General features: G+C 36.1%; 1 protein-coding gene across 9 annotated transcripts in view; it reads left to right on the top strand.

Moving 5' to 3' along the window:
• The window catches only part of MMS22L (MMS22 like, DNA repair protein), a 153,879-nt gene that overhangs the window by 17,322 nt on the left and 114,823 nt on the right, over window positions 1–21,734 (top strand). For all 9 annotated transcript variants that reach the window (XM_021073207.1, XM_021073193.1, XM_021073186.1 and 6 more), the window contains 3 exons: window positions 1,003–1,116; window positions 9,950–10,126; window positions 21,325–21,387. In XM_021073207.1, coding sequence (XP_020928866.1) covers window positions 1,003–1,116; window positions 9,950–10,126; window positions 21,325–21,387 — 354 coding nt within the window. The remainder of the gene's footprint in view (window positions 1–1,002; window positions 1,117–9,949; window positions 10,127–21,324; window positions 21,388–21,734) is intronic.

The raw sequence follows: 21,734 nt of genomic DNA, 5'->3' as shown, positions 1-21,734 counted from the left end.
ACAAATGCATGTAATATATGAAATAATGACTACATTGTGAATTTCAGAAGTCTAGCTATACTTGCAAATATAGTACATTCTCTGCATTATTTAGTGCCAGCAAGGATATATTTGTTAAAGCAATGGTAAAATTGCCTAACCTCTAAATATTCATAGTAATTGTGTTTATTCTTACTTAAAAAATTTTAGTCTGGGAGTTCCCATTGTGGCACAGCAGAAACGAACCTGACTAGGAACCTTGATGTTGCGGGTTCGATCCCTGGCCTTGTTCAGTGGGTTAAGTATCTGGTGTTGCCGTGAGCTGTGATGTAGGTTGCAGACATGGCTCAGATCTGGTGTTGCTGTGACTCTGGTGTAGGCCAGCAGCTACAGATCTGATTAGACCTCTAACCTGGGAACCTCCATATGCTATGGGTGCGGCCCTAAAAAAAAAAAAAAGACAGAAGACCAAAAAAAAAAATTTTAGCCTGTATTATAGGGAATCAAAATTTATTTTCTAATCATTTTCTTAGAAGTCTTTTTATTTGGCGAATGGATTAGGTCAAGAATTGGAAACCATGGCCCTGGAGCCAGACTAGCATACCACCTGTTTTTGTAAACAAAATTTTACTGGAACACAGTCCCATCCTTTTCTGCCCATTGTCTGTAACTGATGTTGCACATCACTGACAGAGTTGGTTAGTTGTGGCAAAGACTGTTTCACCAGTAAAGCCTCAAATACTTACTATCCATCCCTTTACAGAAAAACTTGGCTGACCATTTGACTAGATGATTAAAGCAGAGGGGTTTATTTTTCTTTCAAGTTGAAAATAAAATTCATTGTGTATTTTTGTTTTGAAAATGGGAATTTATTTTAAAAGTGAATGAAATGGTACATTTTTTATAAAAAATTTTATGTAATTAAGCATAAATTTAAAGTCATCTTTTAAAACATGTGAGGAGGTATGTGGCCTGTAAAATTCTACTGTCTTCAAAGTTACTCTTTTTGGTTCTTTCCTTCAGGTAAGGCCTTCTGAAGCATTAATGAGTCACCATTGCGCATGTCCATGCATTAAGGAGTTATGGATACTATTCATTCATCTTCTCGACCACAGAAGTAAATGGTCTCACTCAGAAGTAAGTTGTAAAACTGATGTTACTTATCGTTACTAACCCTTGCATTGAATTTATGCAGTGGATTTGGCAAAGAAAAATTTTAGAGGTACTTTTTTATAATAAGACAACTACCACCAACCAGAGCAGTAACTGACTACTGTTAAACTATATTTTTAACCCTACACTGGTAATATGAAACATCTAGGAGAAGTACAAAATTTGACTCTTATTTTCTCAAGTTCTTTGTTTTATCAAGAATCTTTTTGGATAAAATACTTTAAAAACCCTCTAGTAAACCCTCCAGTAATACTAGAAACATTTTAGTCAGGAAATGAGGCAGATTTAAATTTCAGGAGAAATAAAACAGGTTTCTATTAATCAATTTTATGGTATCTTATTTCAAGGAGGGAGGAAGAAAAATACAAGGGGAAGGTAGAAAATTTTATTTCACCTCATTTTGAATCACATCTTCAGAATGGGAATTTATTTTATTTCAAGTGCGCTGGATTAATGGAAACAAATATCCACAGCCAGAAGTAAATACAAATAGTTCAAAATGATATATGTTCTTACTCAGGAGTTAGGGATAATTTCTTCCTATACACTTTTTCAATAATTTATTTGTAACAACAACATCAAAAAACTCCTCTGTAGCTCTCTAAGTCAAAATCTCAATTCTAATATTCTAAAAATTTCTTTAAAGAAGCTACACTTTTAGGGGAAAGGTAAATTGAAAGAACAATGAGCTATCACGCCTATTGGAATGTCCAGAATCTGGAACACTGACAACTCTAAATGTGGATGAGGGATGTAGAGCAGCAGGAACTCTGATTTATTGCTTATGGGAATGCAGAATTGTACAGCCACCTTTGGAAGACATTTTACTGTTTCTTATAAAACTAAACATAATCTTCCTAAATGATCTGGCAGCTACGCTCCTTGGTATTTACCCAGTAAAAACTAATAACACAAAAACGTGTACATGGAGGTTTATAACAGCTTTACTCAATTGCCGAAACTTGGAAGCACCAAGATGTCCTTCAGTGGGTAGATGGACAAATTGTAGTATATCCAGACAATGGAATACTCTTCAATACTAAAAAGAAATGACCTATTAAGCCATGAAAAGACATGGGAGAACCTTAAATGCAAATAACTAAGTGAAAGAAGCCAGTCTGATAAGGCTACATACTGTATGCTTCCAACCATATGACATTCTCTAAAAGGCATAACTGTGAAAACAGTAAAAAGATCAGTGGTTTCTGGGAGGTGGGCAGAACATGGGATTTTTAAGGCAGTGAAAATACATGATATCACTAAGATATATGATGGATATATGTCATTATACTTTTTCCAAACCCATAGAATGTGCAACACCAAGAATGAACTGTATTTATTTATTTTTGTCTTTTTGGGGCTGCACTCATGGCATATGGAGGTTCCCAGGCTAGGGGTTGAATTGGAGCTGTAGCCGCTGGCCTATGCCACAGCCACAGCAATGCCAGATCTGAGCTGCTTCTGCTTCCTACACCACAGCTCACAGCAATTCCGAATCCGTAACTGAGTGAGGCCAGGGGTCAAACCTGTGTCTTCATGGATAATAGTCAGATTTGTTTCCGCTGAGCCACAACAGAAACTCCTGTGAACTGTCATTTAAACTATAGACTTTGTGTAAGTATGATGTGTCAGTGTAGGTTCATTAGTTGTAGCAGATATACCGCTATGGGGCAGGATGTTGTGATAACAGAGGAGGCTGTGATTGTGGGGGTGGGGCTATTTGGGAAGTCTCTGAACTTTCCTTTCAATTTTGCTGTGAAATTAAACTGCCCTAAAAAAATTAAATCTTAATTTAAAAAACAAGAAAGAATGGTTTATATTATATGAAAAAGAACTTTAGATACTTGGTAGTTTCTTAAATTTCCCAGTTTTTCACACTTTGGGTTTGGGTACTGCTATAAAATTTTAATAACTGTATTTCTGTAGGTTTATAGTACTGTATATATTTAGAGTTATTATTTTAGTAGTAAATTTACTTGGTATAAGTAAAATAAAAATTAAGTATAAATTTAACATTTTTAACTTTGAGTAAGAAAAAAATTTTCTTCTTGGCATTTAGGTTTGTCAGTAGAGCTCAGCTTTCTACAGTGAGATTTAAATTTTACAAAGTCTCAGCAATTTTTTCCTTTGATTATTTTCCAGGTCATTTTATTTCATTTACATGGTAAACATCAATTTTACCATTTTCTGCAAAACTCGTCTTTAAGAATTTTATATTTTTTTAGAATCGTTCTTATAAATTTCAGACTTGAAGTTGTAAACCATATATAATTTATGAAAACATGTTCATGCTTATTGCCATTAATCTTTCTCTAGATTCTAAGCAGAAAAGTTGGCATAATTTAAAATATTAATTTGTAGAAATTTGCATAGTAATATATATTTTTAACCTAAATGTATGTTTTGGTCTTCATTTTATATAGTAACCAGAATTGTCTTAAAATAATAAAAATCGGAGCTTATTTCATTTTTTCATACAAGTAAAATAAGTTATTGACAGAATTTGAAAGCTATTTTATTTTGAAAGTTAAATTAGAAGTTTCCATTCATGACAGTAAGATAGTTTGACCTTCCTTCTAAAAAAATTAATGTAACCTATTCATGCTGGGTATCAGTCATACAATAAGCATTTCAAATGTGTCAATGAGTTCCCGTCATGGCAGCAGCAAAAACGAATCTGACTAGGAACCATGAGGTTGTGGGTTCGATCCCTGGCCTTGCTCAGTGGGTTAAGGATTTGGCATTTCTGTGAGCTGTGGTGTAGGTTGTAGGTCGCAGACTCAGCTTGGATCTGGCATTGCTGTGGCTGTGGCATAGGCCTGAAGCTATAGCTCTGATTCGAGCCCTAGCCTGAGAACCTCCATATGCTGCAGGTGTGGCCCTAAAAAGCAAAAAAAGAAAAAAGAAAGTAAGAAGTACTGAGGCCAAATACTAAATGCAAGGTGGGAGCTCATGTCAGCTGAACCATGAAGCTTAGAGGCAGTTGCTGAATTATGTAAACCTGAACATTAGCTCTGCTACAGTAAGTATAAGGTGTAGGAATCAAAGACAAACCTCAGAATCAACTCTAGTGGTAACCTACTATACGCCAGCTACCCGTAAACCTGGGCCCCCAAAGTGAAGAACTAGAAACTCAACTGAATTTGTAAGGAAAATTGCCTTTTTCCTATCTTTAATTAACTGTGTTGCTTTGCAGTTTAAAATTGCTTTAATGTATTTGTTCTTGTAAGCCAGCACTCATGAAGGTTTACAGCTTGAGTTCATGTGGCTTAGATTTTACTAAAGATTTCAAGCCAGTGAGGGTTTTTTTTGTCTTTTTTTATCTTTTCAGGGCCACACTGGTGGCATATGGAGGTTCCCAGGCTAGGGGTCTAATCAGAGCTACAGGTGCTGGCCTGTGCCACAGCCACAGCAACACCAGATCCGAGCCGCATCTGAGACCTACACCACAGGTCACAGCAACACCGGATCCTTAACCCACTGAGCAAGGCCAGGGATCGAACCTGCAACCTCATGGTTCCTAGTTGGATTCATTGCTGCACCGCGACGGGAACTCCCTCAAGCCAGTGAGTTTTAAGTAGCCTTGGACAACAGGTGAATGCTTAAACCCACCCACATCTTCCCATGTGACACCCCCCAAAATACAGAATAGCAAGAACAAATAAAACTGCACAAAAAAACATGCGATAGCATAACTGCAGGATAGGAATGTTCAAAGTGGTAAATTAAAAGCTACCAAAACTCTACCACACTTTTCCATCAAGCAAGGGCAGCCTGAGAAAAAACTACTCTGAGGAGAGCTAGCAGTAGCCATAAAATTGTTCTAAAATCTTTGAAAGAATGTGAAAAATATGAAAAGCTTTCTTGTAGGTCAGAAAGGTAGCAAGATCTAAGATAACATGAAAGTGGGAGCATGACATGAGGAGGCAATCTTTGAGAGCTTGTTTGGAAGTTCTAGCAGGGGAACACAGCTGCTTGTCTGCCCTTGACCAAAGAATAGGCCATCTCTATTAGGGATGGTCATCCTCTTCGACCGAGTGCACAGCTTCAGGAGGGGCACACATGGAGTGGTGAGGGAGGAAGGGGACACCCACCTAGCCAGCCAGGTCAGTGAAATCAATGCTGGTGATCAGTGGGGTGACAGATGTCACAGCCACATTGCCCTCATATCTGAGGAGGCAATCTTTAGTAGAGTTTCTGGAGAATAAAAAGGCAAAAAGGGAGTGGTTCCCCCTTGGTGATTAGGCAGTGAAAGGGACAGGAAGTAAAAACAGAAAACATTGAAAAATAAAAAAATAAAAGGATTCACACACATTCTTCCACTACCACTACCACCCCCCACCCCCAAAAAAGGAAATCTAGTAAAGAAATGGCTCTTAACATTGGCAAAAGAAGAATTCACTGAACTAGGAATCTTTGAAAGTAGTCCAAATCTACAAAATGAAAAGAAACTAAATAAGTCTTCATAAAGTTAGTACAAGAAAACAGAATTGATATACTTTAGCTGAGGATACCGTATTCCCTAGAAACGACTATAAGGCAGAAGAAAATGGAAAGACAACACTCCAGACTGAATTAAATAGATGAGTATTTGGGGTTGTAAAGAACACCTTGAATGAGATATTAAAACAGCCCAAAAGCTGGGATTGAATGGAAAGAATAAACTGAATGCAGGAGAGAAGTGGAAAAAATCCTTTTAGAATTGACTAAATTACAAAGTGTTCAAGGAGAGTAAACTCAGGTGAAGATTTAATAAGGGGCATGGAAGAAAGGCACAAAAACAACCAAGAGAGTAAAAATGAGATAACGGGTTAGAGGAAAAAAAGGGTTGAAATTGAAGATAGGCAAAGAAGAAATTAACTGCATGAATAAATGGGGTCCCTGAAAACAAAATAATTGGATATAGCTAATATTCAAAACTACTATCCAAGAAAACATTCCAGAAGTAAAGGAAGAACTAAATCTACATACTGAAAGGGGCTGTGTGCTAACTGGAAAGATGAAATCCAAATAATCCAGCCTGAGACATATCCTAAAACTATTTGACTTCAGACATAGTATCTTCCAGTCCCCTAGGAAGTCTTCAAATTTCATAGACAAGAAGACTAAGTAACTTAGAAGAGCAAAATAATTTGGCATGCACTAGACTTCTTAAGACAAAAGTAAGGCAACAATGGAGCATTTAAAAAGACAAAACTTTCTCCTTGTGAGGACTCAGCCTGAAGTCTGTAACCTGAAAGAGGGTCACATGACCCTCACATGACCATGTTGGCATCCTGATCCCTGGAACATTTTGTACCAGAAACTAAGGAGGTGCTGCACATATGCCGAGGACATGTAAAAAGGGCACAAGGGCCACTGTGAAGATTGCCACCCACCAAACCTGGGATAATTTGAGCAAGAAAATAAATGACAGCAAAGGACTATAATCTATATAGTAAGGAGCTGTGAGTCTACACTGATAAAAATCAATGAATATGTAAATGGAGAGAAGCAAAACTCTTCCTATAAATGTAGAAGTAATTATGGGATTTGAAAATACCAATTGACAACCCTCATGTAATTTTTTCAGATAAGAATCCTCATTGGCTGTCAAAGTATGATGAAAGACACAGTGTTTACATAGCTTGATAACTGCATAGTAACTGTTACAAAGGGAGCAGTAACTTTACACACAGAATACCTAGCAGAAACTACCTTACCTAAGAGATGGTAAATCAATAATAGAACAAATTGAAATTATGTACCCTCAATATGATGAAATAAATGAACAAAAACATTTTGGTATTCCTGCCAAAAATGCATAGTGTGAATCTAATCATGAAGAAATACCAGTGAAACCTAAATATTGGCCTGCTCTTCAAACATCAAGGTTGGGAGTTCCCATTGGGGCTCAGCAGGTTAAGAACCCAACTAGTATCCACGAAGATACGGGTTCGATGCCTGGTCTCAGTGAGTTAAAAAATCTGACCTTGCTGTGAGCTGCAGTGTAGGTTGCAAATGAGGCTCAGATCTGGTATTGCTGTAGCTGTGGTGTAGACTGGCAGCTGCAGCTCTGATTTGACCCCTAGCCTGGGAACTTCCGTGTGCTTCAGGTGCTACTGTGGAGAGAAAACAAAACACAAAAACATCAAGGTCAGTCATGAAAGATAATGTCTGAAGAACTGTTACAGATGAAACTGAAACAACATGGTAGCTAAATGCAGCATGTGTGAATAGAGAGAATATCTGATAAGCTAAGTTCCAGAGGAGGAGAAGTAAAAAGTAGAAGAGAAAATGACTTAAAACTTTCTAGTGTTAATGAAATCTATGGTATTGAAAAACCCAGCGAATTCCACGTAGGGCAAAAAAACAGCCAGATACATCTTAGTGAAATGGCAGGACATCAGAGACAAAGAGAAGAGATTAAAAGCATTCAGACAGAAAGATATATTACTCTTAAAGGAGTGGCAATTAGACTGACAGCTGATTTCTCAACAGCAGTGGAGGCCAGTGTGAATGATATCTTCATTGTATTAAAACAAAGTAATTTTCAACATAAAATTCTTTATCCAGCAAAATCTTTCAAGACTGGGCTGAAACAATTTTCACTGAAGCAAAATTAAAGGGAATCCTGAAAGATAAATTCCAGGCAGAAGAGTAATGATACCAAAATGAGAGGGGGTGGTGGTGTCTGAACTGTAGAAAGATTAAAGGGTAAGTTAAATGGTAAATGTTTTGTATAAATCAATAATCTACTGGGATTAAAAAATAGAGTTAAAGTACCTAGTAATACTGGCATATAAATTGGGTAGGACATAAGTGAGTTAGAGTGTTTTAATATCCTAGCTTTGTTTGAGAAGAACAAAGATGTATATTAACTTCTCAAGATATTTGAATGTATGCTGTTCTTTCTAAGATAATCACTAAAGCAAGAGAAAGTAGGCTATTTAACTTACAAGCTAATGAAGGGGAAAACAATGAAATAAATAGTCAACCCAAAAGAAGACAAGAAGAAAGTGTTGGTGAAAAAAACTACCTGTGTAAATAGAGACACAGACTAAGGTGGTAGATTTAAAACTAAATGTAAAAGTCATTACATTAACTGCAGATGGACTGTTCATTTAAAAGACATACTGTCCAAGCAGGCTGTAAGCTGTTTACGAGAGAGATTCTGAAACATAAAATTCAGAAGGACTCAGAATTGATAGAAAAAGATATAAGAAAAGAAATGTATTTAACTAATATTGGAGAATATTAGACTTTAAAACAAAAAAAATTAAGTCATTTCATACTTGATAAAAAGGTCCAATTCACCAGGAATATAAAATAAATTTAAATTTTCATGTGGATAATAATAGCTGTTAAATATAGAAAATAAACATTGATAGATCTACAGGAAGAAATATACATCTGCTTAGAAATATTGAAATATATTTTTGAACATAGGTAAAAAGATATAATGGAAATTATGAAATATCTTGACATAAATGATAAACATATTACTAACTGAAGCTTTGGGACTGCAGCTAAAGATATAACTAGAGGGAAATTTATTACTTTATATACAAATGTTAGAGGAAAAGAAGTGGAAAATTAATGAGCTAAGAATTCATCTTAAGTTAGTGAAAAAAAAAAAAAAATCCCTGTATAGGGAGTTCCTGCTGTGGCATAGTGGATTAAGGATCCAGTGTTGTCTCTTTGGCCAGCGCAGTGGATTAAGGATCTGGTGTTGCCATAGCTATGGCATAGGTCGCAGCTGCAGATCAGATTTGATCTCTGGCTGGGGAACTTATCACTGGTGCCTAAAGAAAAAAAGTGCCCTGTTTAATAAACCCAAAGGAAATAAAAGGTTCTACTAAAGTAATTAACACAAATTTATGAGATTTAAAAATAAAAAAGATGATCAAATCTCATGAGAGCTCAAAAACAACAAAAGTTGGTTTTTCAAAAAGATGACTAAAATTGGCTAATCTTTCTTGAGATGATTCCAGGGTCAATACTAGTAATGAAAATGGAAACATGACTTCAGAGTCTACAGACATTAAAAAAGAGACATCGTCAATACTTCATACTTAATTTATATGAAATATTTATATGAAGTGGACAAATATCTAGGAAAAAATCTTACTAAAACTCATCAAATGTTTAACAACAGTAAATTAGGTAAATGGTTTATCATATAGTCATATATTGGAATACTCTGATGAACTATGGCTGTACTCACTAATATGGATAAATCTCACAAATATAATGTTGAGGAAAAGAAGTAAGTTACCAAAGAATAGAAACAAACTACTTAAGAATATAAACACACATTAAAAGAAAAAACAAAACAAAACAAAAGCAGGTGAAGCCAAACAGTGTATGATTGAGGTTTTTTATCTATGTGGCAAAACTTATAAAACTGGGGAATGGAAGTCAGAATAATGGTTAACTCCTGGATAGGAGAGGAGGTTGTGATTTGGGAACATCTAGGACCTTTTAAAAGTTTTAGTCATTTTTTGGAGTTCTCCTGTGGTGCAGTGGGTTAAGGATCCAGTGTTGTCACTGCAGTGGCTTGGGTCATTGCTGTGGTGTGGGTTCTATTCCCGGCCCAAGAACTTCCACATGCTCCAGGTGCATGGGGTGGGAGGGGAAATCTACTAGTCATTTTCTAATTCTTAACCTGGATATTTTTATTATTTAAGTTTTGTATAAGTATTTTATATTCTCTTTTGTGTGTATATTTTTTTATAAAAATGGAGGAAAAAGCTCAAATCAAAAGTTACTAGACCATTGTGAATTTAACTGAATTGTATTACCTCTTTTTCTACAGTCATTTTGGCACTGGTTAAATAAACTACTTAAAACAGTCTTTGAAAAATCAAATGACCAAAGAAGACCTTCTGTGCCTCTAATTCAGCCCAGGGATCCATTGGGTTTTACTTGGTGGATTATTACTCATGTAGCATCATTTTACCGGTTTGATCGCCATGGGGCACCAGATGAAATGGTAAGTTGTTTTTTTTTTAACTTTCTTATGGTATCAACTAATACATTTTTTTTTGTAGACAAATTAGGGAGTAGAAACAATAAAAATCAGATCATAATCCTGCAGACATAAATTCAGCTTCAGAATCTAGAAGCTGTAGACCTTTCTGTAAACAGCTTGAAAAATGGTAATCTCTGCTTTTGTTATTTAAGGAAAAGCAGTTTGTTTAAAGAAAAGACTTGAAATCTAGCCCTAACTGTGCTACTAAATAGTTGTGTGACCATTAGTAAGTTATTTAAACCTTTCTGGGCCTCTGCTCTCTCATCCAGAAATCATGGGATTGGATTTTCTATTAAAATGCCTTCTACTCTGAAATCTGTAAGATTGCCAAAAGGAAAGCCTAGAAATGAACTAGAAAATCTTTTTCAATATATTTTAATCTATTAAACAGCCATGAAGTTTACATCAAACGTAAAGCAGAGATTTTAACTAGTATGTTAGAAATATTTTTCAGTGTTAAAGAGCCATACTGAAATAAAACCAGCTGGTAGCTGTATTTATTCGAAGCACCATTTGTATATGATTTCTAATATGTTCAGAAATAGTATAGTATTATATCAGCCCATCAGTTCCGCAAAATAAGCATCTAGAATCTTGAAGTCTGTTTTTTTACAATTGGCCTTTTCTTCTGGGAGTAGTTAGCACACCAGGCCAATCATCAGACCTATCTGTGAATTTTTAAAAATTTGGATTTTTCAAACCTGGAGATCCTGATTTAGTAATCTGGTCTGGAGTTCAGGAGTTTTTATTTTCAAAAAGCTCCTTTGATCTCATTCTCTATGAGGTATGAAAACCAATGCCTTATGGAACATGTTCCTTGATGGACTTCCCAGATTTTCTTCTTTTTGGAATATTGACAGAGCTCAGAAATCATCTATGGAATCTGATGGTCAGAGAAATGGAAAGGGCCTCAAGAGATTCTCTAAAGTGATCCCCTAGTAGTAAAAGAGCCTTTAGATCTTAAGATAATGTAGATAATGAGTCAGAAGGTGCTTTGAGAAGTCAACACTCAGCTCAGTATCAATGTATCCAAGCATTCTACCAATTCATTGAAAGAGGGCAATAGAATGAGCTTTTCAGAGAGAAGGATCCTATGTCCTTTGTTTCTATACAAGCCCTTCCCATGCTGATACATAGTAAGTAGTAAATGTTAGCAAATTGGCATTATTACTGTATTGGTCCTTTTATTGAGTATTTTAACGGAGTTACTACAGTTATGTTTCACGTCTTTTTTTTTCATTTTTTAAAATTTTATTGAGGTACAGTTGATTTACAATGTGATAATTTCTGTAGTGCAACAAAGTGATTAAGTTATACATATACACATATCCACTCTTTTTTTTTTTTTTCTCTTTAGGGCAGCACCTGCAGCATATGGAGTTTCCTAAGCTAGGGGTTAAATTAGAGCTGCTGCCGGCCTACACAAGAGCTGCAGCAACACAGGATCTGAGCCGCATCTGTGACCTGCACCACAGTTCACGGCAATGCTGGATCCTTAACCCACTGAGCGAGGCCAGGAATCAAACCTGCACCCTCATGGATGCTAGTCAGATTGTTTCTGCTAAGCCACTACGGTCTTGTTCAGATATCCAGTATTGTTCAGATTCTTTTCCATATATATTATCACAGAATATTGAGTAGAGTTCCCTGTGCTATACATCATGTGCCCATTGGCCATCAACAATGAAAGTATTCAAAAAATTTATCTATGTATCAAAGTGCTTTATGTAAGAATTTTTACTTGTCTTACCATCCAACCTTAATTCTTCTAAATACATTATTTCAGATTTTAATCAGTGTAAATAAATATAGTAATTAAGCACTTTTGAGTTCCTGTTGAGTGGCTTTCATAATAATAGGTGCTGATGATAGGATGCACATGACGTAGATTATACTACCTCTTGCTTCAAGGAACACGCTTTCAGGTTATTAATGCTTGCTGGAACTGCCGTTAACATTTATTTGAATGAGTGGTGTATTTCAGTGATGACTGGTATTGAACCCCACATACTCCCAGTGTGGTAGGTAATCTAGGCACATTAATACATATCATTACTATTACTACTGTAGTTTTGGATTGTACTGCTATAACCAGCCTCAGTTACATTGCTGAAATCACTCTTCAGTTTCATACAGAGAACTCCATAGGAGATTATATTAGCTTTTATTAGCTTTGGATCAAAATAGTAAATGAATTGTCTGTATTTAAAATAGCTTAACATGTATCTTTTAATATTTGTCAGCAATTCCCTTATGGTTTTCTTTCTTTTTATTTATTTATTTATTTTTGTCTTTTTGCTATTTCTTGGGCTGCTCCCGCGGCATATGGAGGTTCCCATGCTAGGGGTCGAATCGGAGCTGTAGCCTCCGGCCTACGCCAGAGCCACAGCAACGCAGGATCCGAGCCGCGTCTGCGACCTACACCACAGCTCACGGCAACGCCGGATGGTTAACCCACTGAGCAAGGGCAGGGACCGAACCCGCAACCTCATGGTTCCTAGTCGGATTCGTTAACCACTGCGCAACGATGGGAACTCCCCCTTATGGTTTTCTTTTGCCAAGATGCATTTATTTTTCTAAAATCTTAATTTTTAAAATTACGTAGAAGGTTTTAAGAGGAAAGAGAGCCCTGGATATTTGGGAATGAAACCTTTCATATGATAGATGTAATAAAGATGTATAATATATATGTGTTATGTGTAAAATAGGCTTTGCCTTTATTCATGAGTACTCAAAGAGTTTCAAACATTTCTTGACTTCTTAGTGGCTTTAAAAGAAAAACTCAAGCTGCTTTTCATTAGGGGTGATACTTCCAGCATATTGTATTTGCAAAGTGTTTAAAATATCATATTGACTATTTGGTTTTTATCTCAGTGAAGTGTTAATGAAGTAGGCAGGAGGCTGATATTATATCTACTTTACAGATGAAGAAACTGAGGTACATAGTGGTTAAATATCACCCTATTTTTACCACATAGATAAATTTAACATGTGGATCATCCTGAATTGGTCTTTGGTCTTTGCCAGGACAGTCTCAGTTTATGCCCATTTTCCCCTTATTCCATCTGGCTAGTTTTTTTCCCTTTTATTCTCAAAAGTGGCTCAATTTGATTTATAAATCATATAATCACTTTAATCTATGATCATAAAGGCGTATTGACTCATTCTTTCAGAGAGATTATATAGGATGTTAAATTGTGTTTGGAATTATACCTAGATCAGAATTTTGAAAATTACTTGAATTCTTTTTTTTCTCCTTAGGATGTATTAAAATAGCCATCTACCATATAAAAAATGGTTATGCATTAAGCAGACTTTATTTCACTAAAGAGTAATCTGGTGTAAGAGGATGATATGAAGTAATAATGGTTAGTTGTATGTTCTGCAGCAGAAAAATACCTACATGCTTCTGATAATCATAGAGATGTTTCAGTTTTGTTTTTTTTTTTTTTTTTTTTTTTTTTTGTCTTTTTTGCTATTTCTTGGGCCGCTCCTGCGGCATATGGAGGTCCCCAGGCTAGGGGTCGAATCGGAGCTGTAGCCACCGGCCTACACCAGAGCCACAGCAACGCAGGATCCGAGCCGCATCTGCAACCTACACCACAGCTGACGGCAACGCCGGATCCTTAACCCACTGAGCAAGGGCAGGGACCGAACCCGCAACCTCATGGTTCCTATTCGGATTCGTTAACCACTGCGCCACGACGGGAACTCCGAGATGTTTCAGTTTTTAAATGTAAACTGCTTTGCCCTGAAGGTTAATGTGAAACCTTCACATTTTAAATAGGTTTGGCTAATTTTTTAAAAGTTTATGTAAGTTGGATTTTTTGCTATATGTGGATTTAAATCACAGAACTTTCCAGTTGCTTAATACAGACTGTAAGGAAAATCTGATATCTCACTCCTCGTATTAGACATTTAGATTTTCATATGTGTTTGTTAAATGCTTTTCTGCCAACCTAGATGGGAGTGTTATCCTCTTATAATCCCAGTCGTTTATTTTAATGAAATATAGTTGATTTATAATGTTTCAGGTATACAGCAAAGTGATTCAGTTTTATATATATATTATATAACATATATAAAATTCTTTTTCAAATTCCTCTTCATTATAGGTTATTATAAGATATTGAGTATATAGTTCCATGTGCTATACAGTAGGTCCTTGTTATTTACCTGTTTTATATGTAGTAGTATGTATCTGTTAATCCCACATTCCCAATTTATCTCACCTTCCTCCTCCCCTTTTCTCTTTGGTAACTGTAAGTTTGTTTCTTTTGAGTCTCTTTTTGTTTTGTAGTTAAGTTCATTGTATCTTACTTTTAGATTCTACCCATAAATTATATCATGTGATATTTGTCTTTCTTTGACTTATTTCACTTAGTATAATCTCTGAGTCCATCCATGTTGCTGCAAATGACATTTCATTCTCTTTTATGGCTGAGTAATATTCTCATGAGTGTGTGTGAGTCTACACACACACACACACATATATATATATACCACATCTTCTTTATCCATTCATCTGTTGAAGGACATTTCCATGCCTTGGCTATTGTAAATAGTGCTGCAGTGAACAGTGAAGAGCATGTATCTTTTTGAATTAGAGTTTTTGTATTTTCTGAATATATGCCCCAGAGTAGAATTGCTGGATCATATATATATATTTTTAGTTTTTAAGGAACTTCCCTATTGTTCTCCATAGTGGCTGCACCAGTTTATATTCCCACCAACTATGTAGGAGGCTTCCCATTTGTCCACACCCTCTCCAGCATTTATTATTTGCAGACTTTTTGATCATAGCCATTCTGACTAGTGTGAGTTGGTATACCTCATTGTAGTTTTGAATTGCATTTCTCTAATAATTAGCAATGTTGAACATTTTTTCATGTGCCTGTTGCCTACCTCTCTTTCTTCTTTGGAGAAGTGCCTATTTAGACTTTTTTTTATTGGGTTGTTTGATTTTTTTGTATTAATCTGTATGAGCCGTTTTTGTATTTTGGAAATTAATCCCTTTCATTTCAAATATCTTCTTCCATCCATAGATTGTCTTTTCATCTTGTTTATGGTTTCCTTTGCTGTGAAAAAGCTTTTAAGTTTAATTAAGTCCCATTTGTTTATTTTTCCTTTTGTTTCCATTACTCTAGGAGATGGATACAAAAAAAAAAAAATTGCTGAGACTTAGATCAAAGAATGTTCTGCCTGTGTTTTCCTCTAGGTGTTTTATAGTACTCAGCCTTACATTTAGGTCTTTAATTCATTTTGAGTTTATTTTTGTATATGATTTATGTTAGAGAATGTTCTAATTTCATTCTTTTACAGCTGTCCAATTTTCCCCATTGCCACTTTTTGAAGAGACTATCTTTTCTCCATTATGTATTCTTGCCTACTTTGTCATAGATTATTTGACCATTAGCACACAGGTTTATTTCTGGGCACTCTAGCCTGTTGCATGATTGATTATTTATCTGTTCTCCCCCCCCCCCCACAGTAAATGGAAGTTCCCTGGCCATGGGTTGAATCTGAGCTGTGGCTGTGACATATGCCACAGCTGTGGTAAAGCCAGATCTTTAACCCACTCTGCTGGGCTGGGCATCGAACCCACACCTCAGCAGCAACCCAAACCACCACCAAGACAATGCTGAATCCTTAACCCACTTCACCACAGCAGGAACTCCCTTTGTATCTGTTTTTGTGCTGGTGCCATAATGCTTTGAGTTCTGTGGCTGTGTAGTATAGTCTGAGGTTAAGGACCCTGATGCCTCTAGCTCCACTCTTTTTTTCTCAAGATTTGGGTATCAAGGGTCTTTTGTGTTTCCATACAAATTTAAATTTTTTGCTCTAGTTCTGTGAAAAATGCCATTGGTAATTTGATAGGAATTGCATTGAATCTGTAGATTGTTTTGGGTAGTATGGTCATTTTCACAGTATTCATTCTTTGAATTCAAGAACATGGTCTATCTTTGCATCTGTTTGTATCATCTTCAATTTCTTTCATCAGTGTCTTATAGTTTTCAGAGTACAGATCTTTTGCCTCCTTAGATAGGTATATTCCTCGGTTTTCTATTCTTTTTGATGTGATGGTAAATGGGATTGTCTCCTTAATTTCTCTTTCTGCTATTTCATTGTTAGTGTATAGAAATGCAACAGATTTTTGTATGTTAAATTTTGTATTCTCCAACTTTACCAGTTCATTGATGAGCTCTAGTAGTTTTCTGATAGCATCTTTAGACTTTTCTATATATGGTATTATGCCATCTTCAACCACTGACAGTTCTACTTCTTCCTTTCCAATCTGAATTCCTTTTATTTCTTTTTATTCTTTGATTGCTGTGGATAGAAATTCCAAAACTGTTGAGTAAAAGTGGCAAGAATGGGCATTCTTGACTTATCCCTGACGAAAATGCCTTATCTTCTTACAATCTGTGTCTTCTATTTTATTTTTTAAATTTCTTTTTAGGGCTGCAACTGCAGCATATGGAAGTTCCCAGGCTAGGGGTTGGATTGGAGCTCCAGCTGCCGGCCTACACCTGCAGCCACAGCAACACAGGATCCAAGTCACATCTGTGGCCTGTGCCATAGCTTGTGGCAAGGCCTGATCCTTAACCCACTGAGCAAGGCCAGGGATGGAACCTGCATCCTTATGGATACCAATTGGATTCTTAATCCACTGAACAACAAAGGAAACTCCTAATTTTAAAAGCAAATATATTTTGAAGAGAAAAATTACTTTTGAGGCATTGTAGAGATCATTTTAAGAGCACTTCCTCTCCCCAGAACCTCGTACAGTCAGTCAGGCCAGCTGATGCTTATTTTTGAAACATCTGAGATGATGATTAGGTAAAAAGTGTGAAATACAACCTTAAAATGTGAGTTGTACCAGGTTACCTAGTTGGTTGGAACTGGAGAATGGGAGATCTACTTTATATTTCTGGTGGAGAAACCACCTGTGCTGAAACTTAAGTGTCTTAATTTTGGTAGTGGGTTAAGAAATGTAAAACATAGCTCCAAATTGATGTGTTTTACCCCCTTTTTGTACTATAACTTAGTATATAGAAAAATACTATAGCTGCTCAAAGTTAAGTTTTCCTGTGGAAGAAAAATCTGTATCACTTATGCATATTCTCCTACTCAGACTTGATTTAAATATGATATGGTTGTCATTCTTTTCTCTGAATTATGGTTTCTGCTTTAGATTATAACCACAATAATATTAAATAGAGTTGAAATTCTTTGGACAAGAATTGTACTACTTCTCTCTGATTTGTGTGATTCAGATTGTTAGACCAATTGAAATATACTCAGCAGTATCAAATCATAAAGCTAAATATATCAACCTTGTCATGGTCCTCCTTATTTGGGACTGGTGGTGATTTATCTTAGTTAAAGATGACCTAAAAGTGGATTGCTGAAAGCTGAGGGAAAACTTGTTAGGAAAAGAACTCATTTATTAGAGTTCCCTGATGGGTCAATGGTTAAGGATCTGGCATTGTCACTGCTGTGGCTGGGGTTGCTGCTGTAGCATGAATTTGATCCCTGGCCTGGGCACTTCCACATGCTGCAGGTACAGTTAAAAACAAACAAACAAACAAAACAAAAAAAACAAAGAAAGAAAAAGAAAAAAAGAGAAACTCATTTATTGATAGCAAGATATAATGGAAGGATGACAATGGATTTGGAACCAAACCTACTTGGATGTGAATCCATGCACTGACTTATGTATGTGACCTTTCTGAGACCTAATTGTGTTATCTGTGAATGAGGTACAGTTTTGTTTTTTTCTTTTTTCTTTTCTTTTTTTTTTTTTTTTGAGGAAGTAATGTAAAGACCCTAACACAAGGTACATATAATATTGATAGAACAAAATGATCATCTTTTTGATAGAGTTTTAGAGCCAACTACCAAGTTTTATGGAACAATCTTCAAGGCTACTTCATTTCTGACACCAATTACAAGCTCAAGGATCCCCAGAACCATGTAATTTACTTGAACTTAAAGAGCTCACTGAAAACTATGATGCTCACAAATATGGTTTATTATAGAGAAAGCATATAAATTAAAATTAGCCAAAGGAAGAGTACCTAGTGCAGCGTCAAAGAGAAATACCAAATGTGGAGCTTCTGTTGTTCTCTCCCCATGGAGTCAAGGCACCTTAGTCTCCAAGTATCAGTGTATGACAGTATGCAGGGAGTATTTCCACCCAAGGACGCTTACCCGAATTGCAGTGCTCAAGAGTTTTTATTGGAGCTCCATTACATAGGCATGATGGATTGCATCACATGAGGGTTAAGCTCAGTCTTAGATCAACTAATATAGGACCAAAAGCCTCCAGTCTAAATTAAATTACTGGTTTTCAGGCATAGCTAGCCCTAACCTAAGACTATGTGGGTGTGTTCATCTTCCACCTTCAATTACATTGCTAGACTGTCTAGCATGCCAATAGGCTTGGGACAAACAAAGATGCTCTGATCAGGCAAAATAGTCCAAGGACCCAGAGATTAGCCCCCAGAAGCCAAGGATAAATTCAGAACTCTAAGCAAGGCCAGATTCTTCACTATATATTTTTTCCTGATAAGTATTTTGCATTCACTTTATTTATGTGAGTTTATTTTAATAGCTGCATCATTGAATTGGTTATCTGTCTAACATAATTTGGCAGCTTAAAAGAATGAACGTTTATTACCTACACTTTCCTGAGGGCGAGGCATCCAGTAGGAGCTTAGGTGGAATGTTCTGGCTCAGGATCTTATGAGATTGTAGTCAAGCTGTTACCTGAGAACTGTCTCTGAAAACTTGAATGAGGTTGGAAGATTAACTTCCAGTTTTACTCAACCAGGCAGGAGGCTTCAGTTACTCATCGCATTGGCCTCTACAGGCCTATTCATATGTAGCTTTTCCCAGGAGTCAGTGAGGGAGATTGTCATTAAGATGGAAACATCAATGTCTAATAACTTTATCTTGGCAATGACATCCTATCACTCCTATGAGTATTTGTATTCTGTTGGTGACAGACTAACTCTTGTACAGTGTGGGAGAGGGTTAAACAAGATTATGAATAGTAGAAGGCAGGGTCACTGAGGACTGTCTTAGAGGCTGGCTACCCCAGTTACTAAGTGTCTTTGTTAAAGAAATAGTTACAGAGTTCCTGTTGTGGCTCAGTGGTAGCGAACCTGCCTTGTATGCATGAGGACATGGGTTCAGTTTTTGGCCTTGCTCTGTGGGTTAAGGATCTGGAGTTGCCATGAACTGTGGTATACTCATAGATTCGGTTCAGATTCCATGTTGCTGTGGCTGAGGTGCAGGCCAGCAGGTGCATCTCCGATTCAGCCCCTAGTCTGAGAACTTCCATCAATGTAGAAGTGGCCCTAAAAAGACAAAAAAAAAAAAAAAAAAAAAAAAAAATGGAAGAAAGAGAGGGAGGGCGGGAGGAAGGAAGGAAGGAGAGTTACTTAGTGATTTTATATAGTTAGCATCAAACATCAACATTATCCAGCTGTTTAAATTCGAGAATATTGAACATGCTTTAAACTTTTTATTGGTCACTGGACTTCATCTGTACGTACAGCATAGTTGTTATAATTGAGATAGGAGGCTCTTGCCTTTATTATTTGAGGCCTCTGCTTAGTTTTCTAAGGTTTTATGGTTAATTTTTACACCTTTTATTCTTCTTGGAGACCCTTTTTTTGCTTCTGGTTTTGACCAGGACCCATGTATCCAAAACTTAAAGAACTGAGTATCAAGTGAACAGGTATCCTGTGAAAATGTCTTTTAGGTTTTCCCCACTGGAAAAGTAGAATTGTTCACAGTACCTAGCCTGTATGAAATTTTTTGCCTTTCTTCCTTATTGCAGAGAATCTTATTTTATCCTATTGTAGATGGCTGAGGTTGCCAGATAAGTGACTGCTGGCTAAATGAGGTAGCACTATGTAAAAGTTTTATTTTCTGTGTAAAAGTCTTAGTTGGTTGTTAGCTAGAGTAGACCATCTTGAGGCTGTTTTGTATGAAACAAAGGCAAAAGTCTCTGCTGAGTAAAGTATAAAGACCACTCAGTGTAAAAAACTCTAAAATATATGTAAAACACAAATAACAAATGCTGGAGAGGATATGGAGAAAGGGGAACCCTCCTGCACTGTTGGGAATGTAAGCTGGTACAACCACTATGGAGAACAGTATAGAGGTACCTTAGAAAATTACATATAGGACTACCATATGACCCAGCAATCCCACTAATGGGCATATATCCAGACAAAATTTTCACTCAAAAACTGCATGCACCCATATGTTCATTGCAGCACTATTCACAATAGCCAAGACTTGGAAACAACCTAAATGTCCATCAACAGATGATTGGATTAGGAAGATTTGGTATATATACACAATGGAACACTACTCAGCCATCAAAAAGAACAAAATAATGCTATTTGCAGCAACATGGATGGAACTAGAGTTTCTCATACTAAGTGAAGTAAGTCAGAAAGAGAGACAAATACCATATAATAGCATTTGTATCTGGAATCTAATGTATGGCACATAGGACCCTTTCTACACAAAAGAAAATCATGGACATGAAGAACAGACTTGTGGTTGCCAAGGGGGAGGGGGAGGGAGTGGGATGGACTGGGATTTTGGGGTTAATAGATGCAAACTATTGCCTTTGGAATGGATAAGCAGTGAGATCTTGTTGTATAGCACTGGGAACTATATCTAGCCACTTATGATGGAGCGTGATAACATGAGAAAAAGGAATGTTTATGTGTGTGTGTGACTGGGTCACCTTGCTGTACAGTAGAAAATTGATGGAGCACTGTAAACCAGCTATAATAGAACAAAAAACATAATAAAATATATATAAAGTTTTTTTCTGTTAGAATGTATCTGACAGCAAAAATTATGTATTTGTCAAAAATATTTTAAATTAATGGAAGTACCTCTGTTTAATATCACAACTCCTGATAAGGATTATGTTGGATTGGAACAGATGTAATTTTTTTTTTCTACCAAGTCTGTCAACTAGCTCTTTACCAAAGTAATTTTAGACATTTCAAGAAATAGCAATGATATCAGATGATAGATTAAATGAAATTTATATCTAGTTTGATATTTTATTTAATGTATAATTAAGAGCAGTAATTTTGATGTAATATTTTCTCCCTTTCTAGAGACAAATGGAATCAAATTGGAACTTTGTAGAAGAACTGCTGAAAAAGTCCATCAATGTTCAGGTATACATTTAAAGTAAGACAGTTTGTGGGCTTTGCTAAATTTTTATGTTACAGATTTTATTTATCAGAACCAAGCAAACTGTTAAAATGATTTAAATAACAAGCTTAGTTTACTTACTAGAAGCCTGAAATAGAATCATCATTCTTTGTTAATGCAGGGTCGTACAGAAGTTTATATTAGTGACTATCCTTTGAAGATCTTTATTTAACACTTTAAGTTGCCATTTAAAGGACAAAGATAATTATCCTACTTGGTGACTTTGACAAAATGTATTCAAAATATGTAGTAGATGCTTCAGAACTATAAGCCGTTCCTTGGCTGTATGATATCAAGTCTAGGAGACACG

This window comes from Sus scrofa, chromosome 1, assembly GCF_000003025.6.
Source record: "Sus scrofa isolate TJ Tabasco breed Duroc chromosome 1, Sscrofa11.1, whole genome shotgun sequence".
Classification (NCBI taxonomy): domain Eukaryota; kingdom Metazoa; phylum Chordata; class Mammalia; order Artiodactyla; family Suidae; genus Sus; species Sus scrofa.
The sequence above is the reverse complement of the archived record's forward strand: the minus strand, read 5'-3'. Positions and strand labels throughout refer to the sequence as shown.